The sequence below is a fragment of the Rhinoderma darwinii genome, chromosome 9 (genome assembly GCF_050947455.1).
Source record: "Rhinoderma darwinii isolate aRhiDar2 chromosome 9, aRhiDar2.hap1, whole genome shotgun sequence".
Lineage (NCBI taxonomy): Eukaryota > Metazoa > Chordata > Amphibia > Anura > Rhinodermatidae > Rhinoderma > Rhinoderma darwinii.
Genome location: NC_134695.1, coordinates 24,686,443 through 24,702,107, shown reverse-complemented (window position 1 = coordinate 24,702,107; position 15,665 = coordinate 24,686,443). Strand labels below are relative to the sequence as shown.

The 15,665-nt window shown below is 41.3% G+C and overlaps 1 protein-coding gene across 1 annotated transcript in view; it reads right to left on the bottom strand.

The window, feature by feature from the left end:
• Nucleotides 1–9,693: 9,693 nt before the first annotated feature.
• The window catches only part of LOC142660297 (serine/threonine-protein kinase D1-like), a 256,966-nt gene continuing 250,994 nt past the window's right edge, over nucleotides 9,694–15,665 (bottom strand). Inside the window, exon 19 of the mRNA XM_075836887.1 lies at nucleotides 9,694–10,483. Within this exon, the coding sequence (XP_075693002.1) occupies nucleotides 10,307–10,483 (177 nt within the window). The 3' untranslated portion in view covers nucleotides 9,694–10,306. The remainder of the gene's footprint in view (nucleotides 10,484–15,665) is intronic.

The window sequence follows — 15,665 nt, the reverse complement described above, 5'->3', positions numbered from 1 at the left end:
ACAATAAAACACTTCATAGATGTGTGTTACGCTGTGAAGAAATCCTTTATGCACAGGCCAGTGTCGCACTGATAAATGGTGTCCTTTCTTATCCCCCTTTTTGTACACAATCTGCACCTTTGCAGTTTGAGGAATTTTGCTAGGAAAGTGTTGTCCTGGTCAGGGACACACCGTCCATGAGGCGAGATGGGCATCTCACCTCAGGCTGTGGCCTGCTGTCTCCCTGAGGGGGCGGCACCACTGAGACCAGCCCCCTCCTGCACTTTAATTATACCTGCGTCTTTAGGACACAGATACAATTATATGCATAAGCAATAAATGGAGGCGCACATTGCCCCGTCATTTAGCGCCTTCAAGTGACGTAAGCGACGCTTCATCGTGCTGCTTGTTTTTGAATGGAAGGGCATTGCACCCCGCAAATCAGTGACTTTCAACAATGCAAGCGACGCAATAACGTTGTTGAAAGACGCTGATTGGCAGGGCAGAATTACTTCCCCAGCCACCTAGCACCTTTTACGGTCGCAAGCAGCACGATAACGTCTTCGTACCGCTTGAGTCGTTAAAAGACGATGAATGTCTGGGCAAGTCATTCTGCCCTGCCAATCAGCGTCTTTCAACGGCACAAGCGGTGCGATGATGTTATCGCGCCCGCTTACATCGTTCAGCCCCAGCAGATCTGCTCAGAAGGAAGCACGCCTGCATTGCGAGAAGATAAGGAACGGGATAAGGTGAATATGTAAAGTTTATTTTTTTCTGTATGAGGGGCTGTATGTGGAGAACTATCTACAGGGTGTGCTATATGTGGAGCACTATGTATAGGGATGGGCTATATGTGTGAGGGGCTATATGTGTGAGAGCTATAAGTGTGAGAGCTATATGTGTGAGGGGCTACAGATATAGCCTTCTTTACCTTGACTTTTAAAGCATTAAATAAACAATGGCTAGATCTCTTATCTTGACTTTATCAATGACTTTTCAATGGCTTTTGTTGTGTGATATCAGGCTGCATTAAGTTATCAGAATCAAGTTAAAGATGGCTACTTCTGTATATGTGGAGCACTATCTACAGTGGTGCTACATGTTGAGCACTATCTACAGGGGGGAATATGTGGAGCACTTTCTACATGGGGGGCTATATGTTGAACACTATCTACAGGGGGGCCATATGTAGTGCACTATCTACAGGGGGATCTTTGGAGGCCACTATCTAAAGGGGGCTCTATGGAGGGCACTATGTATGTGGGGCACTGTCTACAGGGGCTCTATGTGGGGCACTGTCTGCATGGGTCTCTAGGGAGGGCACTATGGTGTGGCACGGTCTATAGGGGGATCTATGTGGGGCACTGCCTGCAGGGGGCTCTATGTGGGGCACTGTCTACAGGGGGCTCTATGGAGGCACTATCTACATGGGGCACAGTGTGTGTGTGGGGCACAGTGTATTGTGCTATTATAATCAGGGATACAGTGTATGCTGCATTTATATTTAGTTTGTAGTGTGTGGCACCATGAAAATATTATCTTCGTTTATAGGTGCAGAAATGTTGGAAAAGTGGGAAGCTGAAGACATCTGAGCAGAAAACTGCAGAAATGGGCTGTGGCCGGGAGAAGTCATCATAGAGGTCTGGACCGGATGGAGAAGAAAAAAGAAAAAGAACAACTTCAATCTCACGTCACCTGTGAGTCACTTAATGTAAATGTTTATTCTGCCTCTAATCAGTACTGTAGTCACTATGTTATCTGCAGCGAGATGATATGAGTTATGATATTTTTTGTGGAACAGCAACTCCCAGCATATCCTTACCTTTGTTCAGGCCATGCTGGGAGCTGTAGTTTTACATCGTACAAACCTATACGTCAGGGTTTTCACTAAAGTGAGCTGTATTTGTACATAAATACAGCACCAGAACCAGGGGCATAACTAGAAAAGACTGGTCACCATAGCAAACTGTTGACTGGGCCCCCCCGTAGGTGCCACGAGCAGCCACCCTTATAGATAGTGCCCCCTGTAGATTGTGCCATACAGCCCCCCGTAGATAGTGCTATACAGCCCCCATGTAGAGAGTGGGATAGTGCTCCCACCTCCCCCTTGTAGATAGCATCATACAGCTCCACCCGGAATAATAGTGCCACACAGTCCCCCCTTAGTAGATAGTGCCACACAGTCCCCCCTTTGTAGATAGTGCCACACACAGCCCTCTGTAGATAGCACCACAGTCCCCCCTTAGTAGATAGTGCCACACAGTCCCCCCTTTGTAAATAGTGCCACACAGCCGGCCCCTTAGTAGTGCCACACAATCCCTTGTGTATAGTGCTACGCAGACCCCCTTGCATATCGTGCCACACAGCCCCCCTAGTATATAGTGCCACCCTGCTCCCCCTTGTATATAGTGCCACCCTGCTCCCCCCTTGTATATAGTGCCACCCTGCTCTCCCCTTAGAAATAGTCTCACCCTGCTCCCCCCCCCTCGTATATAGTGCCACCCTGCTCCCCCTTGTATTTTGTGCCACCCTGCCCCCCCTTGTATATTGTGCCACCCATTCCCCCTTGTATGTAGTACCACTCTGCTCCCCCCTTGTATATAGTGCCACCCTGTGCCCCCCTTGTATATACTGCCACACAGCCCCCTCCCCAATTTTTTTTTATATATATTGTACTTACCTTGATGGCCGGCCTTAGATTTGTGCGACCAGTGTGGTCGCACAGGACGCCAGATGCCACGCTGTAAGGGGGGAGCCATCGGGTGTGCATGCCCCACGTCGTGGCCACAACTCGGGGCACCAGCGGGTTAGATACCACTCACTAACTGGCCCGACCTCAATACTGGCTGACCCGCGCCGCGGCCAAAAATCCCCTCTAAGGGTGAATTGCCGTCTGCTGACATGACCATTCGTGCATAGTGAAGTCACTTTCTCTGCAGTGATTGGTCACTGTGATCACATGATGTATTCTCTATTCAGTAATGCAAACGCCCGCTTACTCTTCCTGTCCTGCGTCCTGAATGACGAGACAGGCGTGATGACATCATTCAGGACACAAGACAAGGAGGAGACACTGCTCTATCTGCCTATGCTTTTCCTGGGCTGGTGGGGACACAGAGGAAACGTTTTTATCCAGGGCGGCTCCAGCTCCAGCAGCACCAGTTGGTAGTGTTTGTGAGAAGCCCAGCAGGTCAGTCACTGAGTGTGGGCTTTGATTGAATGGGGACACTTATGGGGGCCTAAAAAGGGCAATAATAGCAAGTGGGCAGAGGATTCAGTGCCACCTTGGTGCACATTTGCCACATATTGCCCCTTTTGTGTCCTTTTGTTCAGTGCCCCCTTGATGCCCATTTGCCATTTTCTTCACGCTTTATTGTTCTTCAGTGACATAAGGTGCTAATGGGGCAGTAAATGGCAAATGGGCATCAAGGGGCCACCAAAAAGAAGGATGCTAAAGAGGCAATAAGTGGCAAATGGGCTCCATGGTGGCACAAAACTACACTAAAGTGTTAATAAATGTCAAATGGGCACAGAATTCAGTGCCTTCATAGTGCACATTGACCATTTTTTGCCCTTTTAAACCCTGTTCAGATTACGTTAAAAGCTATGTACACCTTCAAATTTTTTATTTTTTATTGTTTTTTTAATAAAAATGTGTATGTGTGTGGTTTGGTGAAACTTTGTAATTACATTTTATAAAATTATTTTAACTTTTTGAGATACAGGTGCTTTGTATCCTGTATCCAGAGCAGCTGTATCTAGCGCTGAGACTTGAATCCGTCAGGTCAGCGGGTCTTGAGTGTCTCTGGCAGTTCATAACTTAGATGTGATCGATAACAGGTGGATCCAGCGAGTCAGAGGCACACAGGACCCGCGGTCACTGAACCCATCAGTGCTGCTGATCTGACGGATACAGGTCTCATGATACAGCTGCCCTGTGTACAGAATACAAAGCAGCTGTATCTCAAAAAGTTTAACATTTTTTTAATAAAAAATAAATAAATAAACAATTTCAAAGGCTTACATAGTCTTTAAATAGGTTGTCTGGAATAAAAAAAAACAACAACATTTTGTTGAAGCAGCAAGAGGAGTTAAAATAAAAAAAAAAAAGAACTTATAATTACCTCTCTCCTTTCAGACGTACCTGCATTGGCGGCTCCCGTCACTTCTGCTCTCTGTTTGTATACAGCGGTGACATCATGTAGACAGTACACCACCACTGTACACACAGAACAGAGATGACAGAATCCCCCAGTGCAGGAATGTCTGGGAGGAGAGAGGTAAGTATGGGCTGCTTTTTTTTATTTCTCTCCTGCTGCTACATAACAAGTTTAAACCTGGACCACTTTAACCACTTTAACCTCTTAACGCTATCCATGTATGTATGGCGGATATGCATTCCAACAATATGGCACGTGCCACTGTGTGTTATCTGTGGGGTTACATAGGACTGCAGGTAACACTAATACATTATCTGTAATCAGAGAGTCATCACTGTGTTATCTGTGGTGTTACATAGGACTTGCAGCTCTGGAGTCCATATGTGGGCACTATCTATAGGGGGCAGTATGTGGGCACTATCTACAGGGGCTTCTATGTAGGGAACTATCTACAGAGGCTTTATGGGGGTCACTATCTACAGGGGGGCTATGGGGGCACTATCTATAGGGGGCACGGTGTGTGTGGAACACAGTGTATGTGTTAAGGATCTGCCAGGCACAGCTTCTGTATCCACGCCCATAGGTAATCAGTCTGCACCTGCTTCTATGTCTGTGAGACTGACTCCATCTTCCACCACTCAGGATGGCAGGCTTAGGAGTGGGAGAGCCAATCACAGCCTGGCCAGACGGAGCTAGCTCCCGCCCTCTGTCTATTTATACCTGCCTTTCCTGTTCCTCCTTGCTTGTGATTCTTCTCTGTTGGTTTCCTGGCCCTGCTGCAGCTTCTTGAACTACTTGTCCCTGCTTCATATTGACCCTGGCTTACTGACTACTCTTCTGCTCTGCGTTTGGTACCTCGTACACTCCTGGTTTGACTCGGCTTGTTCACTACTCTCCTGCTCTGCGTTTGGCACCTCGTACTCTCCTGGTTTGACTCGGCTCGTTTACTACTCTTGTTGCTCACGGTGTTGCCGTGGGCAACTGCCCCGTTTCCCTTTGTTCTGTGTTTCCTTGTCTGGTTGTCTGTCGTGCACTTACTGAGTGTAGGGACCGTCGCCCAGTTGTACCCCGTCGCCTAGGGCGGGTCGTTGCAAGTAGGCAGGGACTGAGTGGCGGGTAGATTAGGGCTCACTTGTCTGTTTCCCTATCCCTGTCATTACAGTATGGTACTATTTTAATCAGGGACACAGTGTATGGTGCTATTATAATTAGTGGTGCAGTGTATGGCGCTTTTATATTTAGAAGTGTTAAGAATTTTATCATAGTTTATAGGTGCAGAAATGTTTTAAAAGTGAGAAGCTGAAGACATCTGAGTGGAAAACTGCAGAAATGGGCGGTGGCCATGAGAAGTCATAATAGAGTTCTAGACCAGATGGAAAAGAAAAGAGAACAAGAACTAGAATATGAGACGTCACCGGTGAGTCATTCAATGTAAATGTTTAATCTGCCTCTAATCAGTAATGTAGTCACTGTATGATCTGCAGCGATATGATGGATGGTTTGATTATGATATGATTTTTTTTTTTGTGAAACAGCATATCCCAGCATATCCTTACCAATTTTCAGGCTATGCTGGGAGCTGTAGTTTTACGCCGTACAAACCTATACGGCAGGGGTTTCACTAAACTGTACTGGTGCTGTATATATGTACTTAGCTTTGTTCTGGTGCTGTATTTATGTACTGAGCTTGGTTCTGAGGCTGTAAATATGTACTGAGCTTGGTTCTGGTGCTTTATTTATGTACTAAGCATTGTTCTGGTGCTTTATATATGTACTGAGCTTTGTTCTGGTGCTGTATATATGTACTGAGCTTGGTTCTGTTGATGTATATGTACTGAGCTCTGTTCGGGTACTGCATATATGTATTGAGCTTGGTTCTGGTGCTGTATATATGTATTGAGCTATGTTCTGGTGTTGTATATATGTACTGAGCTTTGTTCTGGTGATGTATATATGCACTAAGCTTTGTTCAGGTGCTGTCTATATGTACTAAGCTTGGTTCTGGTGCTGTAAATATATCAGAGTTTGGTTTTGTAGCTGTAATTATGTAGGATATATTTATAATAACAAAATTGCAGGGCAGATGGAGTTGTTTTCAATTTATTGTATATTTAATGGGAACCTGTCAGGTAGTTTTAACTGCTTGAATCGCCACCATGCAGTAATATATGACCTGACAATATTTCCAAACATTCCCCTGTATGTTTTATCAGATCCAGCAAATCTATAAAATCAGCATTTAAACGGCACACACTATATTTCTAATTACTCTATAAAGGGTCCTGGGGCGGTACCACTATCATGAAGAGTCAAAGAGTCCTGCCTCCAAACCCACCTTTCCATGCTTAATTGACATCTGTTATACATCACTACCAGTCTCCTCCAACTTTCTCGGATGCGTCATTGCCTTATACTCCAAGGGCACGCACCATACAACGAGGTATACTCTGCACGGCTTCATCAATGCACTGCGCATGCCAGGGGCGTACAAGGCAATGACCCATCCACAAGAGTTGGAGGAGGCTGGTAGTGATGTAGAACAGCCAGGGGGATGTCAAACAAAATTTTTTCAATTTTCGCCTCAGGCAGCAGAAAAGCTAGAATCAGCCCTGGTCCTGGTATAATACGGGCACCCTCATTTCCAGAAGATATGTTTGAGTCCTCTCATTCCTGTCCCTAATTTTAGGGCTTTAATAAATCGCCTCTTGAAACAGAAGAAATGTTCCCCTCGGACCTGCACAACTACATATTTTTTATTTCCAGACTTATTGTAGCCTTAACTAATTTTATTTTTTATCGAAGTAGTGGTATGAGGACTGTTTTTTTTGCGGGACGAGCTGTAGTTTTTATTGGTACCATTTTGGGGTACAAGACTTTTTGATCAATTTTTATCCTATTTTTTTAGGAGGCAAGGTGACCAAAAAACAGCAATTCTGGCATAGTTTTTTTTAGGTTTTTTTTATACAGCGTCCACCATGCGCTATAAATTACATGTTAACTTTATTCTGCGGTTCAGTACGTTTCCGGCGATATCAAATTTATAGCATTTTTTTATGTATTACAAGTTTTTGCACATTAAAATTACTAATTAAAAATAATGTATTTTTTCTGTCGCCATGCTGTGAGAACCATAACTTTTCAATTTTTTTTGTCGACGGTGCTGTATAAAGGCTTGTTTTATGCAAGATGGGGTATAGTTTTTATAGGTACCATTGTTGGATACATGCGCCTTTTTAATCTGTTTTTATTCCAATTTTTGGAAGGCAAAGTGACAAAAAAACTGAAATTCTGGCATTGTTTTTTAGGGGTGTTTGTTTTTACTGCGTTCACCGCACGGGATAAATAACATAATATTTTTATAGTTCAGGCCGTTACGGTCGCACCGATACAAAATATGTATTGATTATTATTATTTTTTAAATAATAAAGGACTTGATAAGCGAAAAAGGGCGATTGTGTTTTATTTTATTAAAACTTGGCGACTTGGACGTCTAACGGTCTGATTTATTTTCTAATACATTGCACTATCTATGCAGTGCAATGTATTAGATCTGTCAGTCATTCACTGACAGCAAGCTGATTTAGCTGCGCAATGCGATTTCGGGGGCTGCCGATGGTTGACATGGCAACCCTAGGCCAGACAATGCCTATTATGTCACTGTCAATGTCTACCTAGGTAGTGTAATATATTCTAGCAGCAATCAGTGCCACAAATCTTCAAGTCCCTTAGTGGGACAAAAAAAAAAAAGTTTAAATAAGTTAATAAAAATGTTTTATAAAAGTGTAAAAATAAAAAGTTATGAGTTACAAAAACGAAAAATGCTTTTTTTCCTATAAGTCTTTTATTAGAGCAAAAAAAATGAAACCGTTAAACAAAAAAGTATCATCGTAACGACCCAAACGATAAAACTATTATATAATTTTTCCCGTATGGTGAACACTGCAAAAAAAATATAAGTAAAAAAAGAAATCCAGAATCACTATTTTTTAACCCCTCCCAAAATAAGTGATAAAAAAGTTGCGTGGACCCCAAAGTAGTACCAATAATAAAAACTACAACCTGTCCAGCAAAAAACAAGCCCTTTACACAGCAGTTTTGACTGCAAATAAAAAAGTCCTGAAAGGGTTCATTCATTTCCAATGAAAAAACATTTATGACCACATGTGGGGTATAGCCGTACTCGGGAGAAATTGTTTTATAAATGTTGGGGTGCTTTTTCCTCATTTGTGAAAATGAAAAAATTCAACATTTTTGTGGAAAAAATGTTGATATTCATTTGCACGGCCTAATGCTAATCAATTCTACAAGAGACCTAGATGCTCATTATACCCCTAGATAGTTTCCTTAAGGGATGTCGTTTCCCAAATGGGATCACTTTTGGGGTGTTTCCACTGTTTTGGTTTCTCTGGGGCTTTGCAAATGCGACATGGCACCCGAAAACCATTCCAGCTAAATTCGAGCTCCAAATAGCGCTCCTTCCCTTCTAAGCCGTGCTGTGGGTCCAAACAGCAGTTTACTATCACATATGGAGTATTGCCGTAATTGGGAGAAATAGCTTTACAAATGTTGGGGTTCTTTTTCTCCTTTATTCCTTGTAAAAATTAAACATTTATGTTTATTCTGAAAATAAGTAGATTTTCATTTTCATGGCCTAATTCCATTAAATTGAGCAAAAAAACAACCTGTCAGGTTAAAATGCTAACTATACACCTCGAAAAATTCCTTGAGGGGTGTAGTTTCCTAAATGGGGTTACTTTTTGGGGGTTTCCACTGTTTTGGTCCCTCCAGGGAGTTGCAAACGCGACATGGCACCCGAAAACCATTACAGCAAAATCTGCGCTAGATAATCCAAATGGCGCCCCTTCCCTTCTGAGCGATGCCGTGGGTCCAAAGAGCAGTTTATTACCACATATGGGTATTGCAGTAATCGAGAGAAATTGCTTTACAAATTTTGCAGTGCTTTTTATTCTTTATTCCTTGTAAAATGTAAAAATTTATTTTTTCCCGAAAAAAAGTAGATTTTCATTTTCACAGGCTAACTCCAATAAATATTGACCCCTGTGGGGTCAAGATGCTAACTACACCCCTAGATAAATTCCTTGAGGGGTGTAGTTTCCAAAACAGGGTCACTTTTGGAGGGTTTCCACTGTTTTGACCCCACAAGATGTCTTCAAACCTGACATGGTGCCTAAAATATATTCTAATAAAAAGGAGGCCACAAAATCCACTAGGTGCTTCTTTGCTTCTGAGGCCTGTGTTTCAGTTTATTAGCACACTAGAGCCACATGTGGGATATTTCTAAAAACTGCAGACACTGGGCAATAAATATTGAGTTGCGTTTCTTTGGTAAAACTTTCTGTGTTACAGAAAAAAAAGTATTACAAATAAATTTTGATTTGTGAGAAATTGCTGCTAAAGTTCTAAGCCTTGTAATGTCCTAGAAAAATAAAAGAATGTTCAAAAAACAATGCAAACATAAAATTTTAATTTTGAAAAATGCTAATTTTTGCACAATTTATTCAAATTTCAGGTTTTTTTTTCTCAAATAAATACTGAATTTATTTACCAATTCTTTCCCCTAACAAAAAAAATACAATATGACACAAGAAAACATTCTCAGAATCGCTTGAATGGGAGTAAATACATTCCAAAGTTATTACCACGTAAAGTGACACATGTTAGATTTGAAAAAAAACGACTTCGTTCTCAAGGCCAAAACAGGCTCAGTCCTGTTAAAGTCTGTACTCCAAATGTGGGGAACAACAGTCCACTTCAATGGCGAGAGGCAGTCAATATGATATGGAAAAAGATATACCAATAGCTACCAATGTCTTATATTATTTAGAATTATCTAATAAAAGTGAATTTTTAAAGGGAATTTAGAGCCTGCCTTTTTGTAGGCAATATTTATGGTAGCAATTATAATTTTATATATATTAGAAATATATTCTGTCAGTTACAACGCGATGTCTAACAAACCTTGATGGCCACACAAAATGTTTAATAAAAACATGTTTAAAAAAAAAACCTTCATGGCACTGGACATGACACAAGGAACTATACAAAATTGTGACATACTAAGCGTCAAATATATTGCCCATAGTGCAAAGTCTTTGGCTTGACCAAGAAGCAAATATTTTCTAACACAGATACAGCAAACACTTTACTATTCATCTTCCTCTTCAATGTCATCATACTGAGGTCCCATGACAAAGTGTTGAGGGTATTCAATACCACATTCCTCTGCAAATTTCTGCCAGCGTGCATCATCACTCTCATGAGTAATATATCTTTGGCCAACTTTGGTCTCCAACTCCCGTAGGTCCAACCAAGTTTGAAAATCCTGAAGTGAAATAAACATAATTTAGCAAAAAAGAAACGTATAGTAGGTTTTCTTTCACTGTCTTCTGAATGGTACGTTTCATATCCACTCATTTTGAAGGGTTGTGCACTAAATAAAGCTGACATTTTGTCACATTGTTTACCAATGAAATTACTGAGAACTGAGAAAATTAAATCTGTAGAGAAAGTGTGTGTATACATATATACAATACACACACACACATACACACACAAACACACACACACACACACACACACACACACAAAATGCATTTGGAAAGTCTTCAGACCCTTTCAATTTTTCCACAATTTGTTATGTTGAAGCCTTGTGCTAATATAAAAATGAGAAAAATTCAAGCCCCCCCATCATTCTCCGCGCAATACCCCATAATGACAAAGTGAAAACAGAATGATAGTAATCTTTGCTAATTTATTGAAAAGGAAAACTAAAATGTTGCATTGACCAAAGTATTCAGCCCCTTTACTCCGGACTTAGTTGAAGCACCTTTGGCAGCGATAGCAGCCTCCAGTTTTCTTGGGTATGATGTCACAAGTTTGCGCATCTAGATTTGGGGATTTTCTGCCATATTTCTCTGCAGATCCTCTCAAGCTTTGTCAGGTTGGATGGGGAATATCAGTGGACGGCCATTTTCAGGTCTCTCCAAAGATGTTAGATTGGGTTCAAGTCAGGGCTCTGGCTGGTCCACTCAAAGATGTTCACAGAATTGTCCCTAAGCCACCCCTGTGTTGTCTTGGTTGTGTGTTTAGAGTCATTGTCTTGTTGGAAAGTGAACAAATCGGCCCAGTCTGAGGCCCAGAGCACTCTGGATCAGGTTTTTATTAACCCCTTCCTGCTCCTGGACATACTATTAGGTAATGATAAGTGCATCGTTCACGCTCCGTATACTTATCGCTATCAGACGTAATTTCTGCGATGTTGGTCAGTATATGAACATCAGTTTCCACTGCCAGTTTCAGACGGAGCTGGGAATAAAGATGGTCCGTCCCAGTTGTATATTTCCTTTTGTGGCTTTGTAGGGAGCGTTTGGTTGGAGCCCAAATAGCAGTAGGCTGGCCAGCGTATATAGTCCGTGCAGGGTTCAGCAGAGCATAACATATGCAACTTAGCTTAGATCGCACATGTGTTCAAGCAGTATAGTGGATAGGTTCACACATTCCCGGCGTGTTACGTCAGACCAAAGCCACAAAAGGAAATATACAACTGGGACGGACCATCTTTATTCCCAGCTCTGGCTGAAACTGCCAGTGGAAACTGATGTTCATATACTGACCAACATCGCAGAGACTACGTCTGATAGCGATAAGTATACGCTTTGGAAATATGCATTGACTGACTGCATTTGAATTTCCTCCATGTTATGTAATGGGAGCCATGCTTAAATAGCCACCACTATACTGCGGATAAAATAACGCTTAATCATTGCTGTCTGTTGATGCTTGACACATCTGACACAATTATGACTTATGAGGCAAAATATTCATTACATATCTGCAGCCGATCCGTTGCTTATACCGATGTGGCACATGTCAGCTGGATCATTCACTCTTGTTTTCCCTATTACTGGATGGAACTCTACCTAGCCTAACATGTGTATCAGCTATATGCGATTAAATTTGTTCAAGCATTACCTTATGGTTGTAATTTTATAAAACACTGTTGTTTGCAATTATATGCAACATGGTCTGGGCATAATATATATGCTCATATCTGTGGGCTACTTAATTTTGACCCGGCCAGGCTTGTAACGTTTATGTATGTAAGTGTTTTTTGTATTTTATGTTGTGTTATTCTGTGATTCACAATTGATGCTACCCATGTCATGTTTATTTTGTGAATACATTTTTTATACTTTTATAATTATGCTGAGCCGAGTGCCGAGTGCCTGTCTTTCCAGTGGTTACTCCCTGATAATTTTTCCTGCCCTTTCCCCTTTCCTTCCCCCCTTCCTTTCCTTCTCATTTTTGTGATTATATCATCGTTGCTCCCTGTTTGGCACCATACTGACTGTACTGAGCTCATGCTCATTTTATTATGATCTGATCTCTTTATATTTTTTACTGTCCATATATGGACAGTGACGTCAAGGGCTTCTTCTGAAGCAGAATCTCCAGCCAGAGCATCGGCAATGCTCTAGAACTGGAATCCCCAACCAGAGGGTACTCCAAAGGCGCTACCTACAGGGAGGTGGGCTATGTGGCACTACCAGGGGGTGTCTGTCTGGCACTACCAGGGAGGGGGGCTGTGTGGCAGTACCAGGGAGGGGGACTGTGTGGCACTACCTGGGGGGCTGTGTGGCACTACCTGGAAGGAGGGGGCTGTGTGGCACTATGTGGCAGGGGGACTGTGTGGCACTACCTGGGAGGGGGCTGTGTGGCACTATCTACAGAGGACACTAAATTTATGGGGGTACAAACTGGGGGCCTAACTTCTATATGGGGGCATAAACAGGGCCTAACGTCTATATGAGGGGGCATAAAGTGACGTTTTCTGACATTTTACTGTCGCCGTGAGTTCCCCCTCAAAGGGGCCTACTAAGTCTGTGTCACCCAAGGGCCCACATAAACCTGGAGTTGGCCCTGCCTGCAATGTGTGCAAACAACAGTTTATTACCACATGTGGGGTATTGCTGTAATCGGGAGAAATTGCTTTTCAAATGTTGGGGTGCTTTTTCTCCTTTAGTTCTTGTAAAAATTAAAAATGTCCACGTTTTATCCGAAAAAGTTAAATTTTCAATTTCACAGCATAATTCCACTAAATTTAGCGAAAAGAACTGTGGGGCCAAAATGCTCCCTAAACCACTAGATAAATTCCTTCAGGGTGTAGTTTCCCAAATGGGGTCACTTTTGGGGTATTTCAACTGTTTTGGTCCCTCAGGAGCTTTGCAAATACGATATGGCACCTGAAAACCATTCCAGCAAAATTTGAACTCCAAAAGCCAAATGGCGCTCTATCCCTTCTGAGCCCTGCTGTGTGTCCAAACAGCAGTTTCTTACCACATATAGGGTATTGCCGTAATCGGCAGAAATTGCTTTTCAAATGTGCGGGTGTTTTTTCTCCTGTATGCCTTGTAAAAATGTTACATTTCCAAATTTTATTGGAAAACATTAGATTTTAATTTTTACATCCTAATTACACTAACAAAATTCAGAAAAAAAAACCTGTGGGGTTAAAATGCTCACTATACCCCTTGATCAGTTCCTTGAAATGTGTGGTTTGCCAAATGAGTCTTCTTGGGGGTGTTTCCACTGTTTTAACACAACAAGACCTCTTCAAACCTGACATGGTGCCTAAAATATATTCTAATAAAAAGGAGGCCCCAAAATCCACTAGGTGCTCCTTTAATTTTGAGGCCTGTGCTTCAGTCCAGTAGCAAACTAGGGCCACATGTGTGATATTTCTAAAAACTGCGGAATCTGGGCAATAAATATTGAGTTGAGTTTCTCTGGTAAAACCTTATATAATGAAAATAATGAAAACAGATTTTCTGCAAAAAAAAAGAATTTATACATTTCCCTTCTACTTTGCTTTAATTCCTGTGAAACACCTAAAGGATTAAGAAGCTTTCTAAATGCTGTATTGAATTCTTTGAGGGGTGCAGTTTTTAAAATGGGGTGGTTCATAGGAGGTTTATAATAAATAAGGCCTTCAAAACCACTTCAGAACTGAACTGGTCCATAAAAAAAGGCTTTTTCTTGAAAATGTGAGCTATTGCTGCTAAAGTTCTAAGCCTTGTCACGTCCTGGAAAAATAAAAGGATGATCAAAAGACGATGCCAGCATAAAGTAGACATATGGGATATGTGAACTAGTAACTAATTTGTGTGGTATAACTATCTGTTTTACCAGCAGATACATTTAAATGAAAAAAAATGCTAATTTTTGAAATTTTCTCTAAGTTTTGGTATTTTTCACAAATAAACACAACGTATTGACCAAATTTTACCACTAACTTAAAGTACAATATGCCACGAGAAAACATTCTCATAATCACTTGAAAAAATAAAAGCATTCTAAAGTTATTACCACATAAAATGACATGTCAGATTTGAAAAAAATGGCCTGGTTCATTAGACAAAAACAGTGTTATGTTAAGTCCAGAGTCAACGCAGCCGTCTACCAGGAAATTTTAGAGCACTTCATGCTTCCCTCTGCTGGCAAGCTTTATGGAGATGCTGATTTAAGTTTCCAGCATGACTTGGCACCTGCCCACACTGCCAAAAGTACCAATACCTGGTTTAATAACCACAGTATCACTGTGCTTGATTGGCCAGCAAACTCGCCTGACCTAAACCCCAAAGAGAATCTATGGGGTATTGTCAATAGGAAGATGAGAGACACCAGACCCAACAATGCAGACGAGCTGAAGGCCGCTATCAAATCAACCTGGGCTTCCATAACACCCCAGCAGTGCCACAGGCTGATCACCTCCATGCCACGCCGCATTGATGCAGTGAATCATGAAAAAGGAGCCCCGACCAAGTATTGAGTGCATATACTGTACATACTTTTCAGTAGGCCAACATTTCGGTATTAAAAATCATTTTTGAAATTGTGCTTATTTAATATTCAAATTTTCTGAGACACTAAATTTTGGGTTTTCATTAACTGTTACCATAAACATCAACATTAAAAGAGAAAAATGCTGGAAATAGATTATTCTGTGTGTAATCAATCTATATATGTTTCACTTTTTGAATTGAATTACTGAAATAAATTAAATTAAATAAACTTTTTGATGATATTCAAATTCATTGAGAAGGACTGGTATATATTCAGTGCATATTCCCTTTATTAAGTATATCTAGTTATTTGTATGATTTATAGATGACATAGTCATTGTTTGATCAGGTACAGCAAAGAAGGTTGAGGAATTCCATATGTATATCCAAAACAATTATATAAATATGAAGTTCACTGTCAACTTTGGGGATACTAAAGTAGAATTTCTGTATGTAAGTGTCAAAGCAGAAATGGACAGAATAGAAACTATGGGTTTCCACAAACCAACAGCTATAAAATTAGTTACTGCATTATAACAGCTATCACCCTCCACTTGTCAAAAGGGCATTACGATATGGCCATTTTTTTTAACGTCACAGACGAATTGATAGTGAAGGACAGTAATTTCAACCAAAAGGCAGAAGATTACTGAACATAGGCTT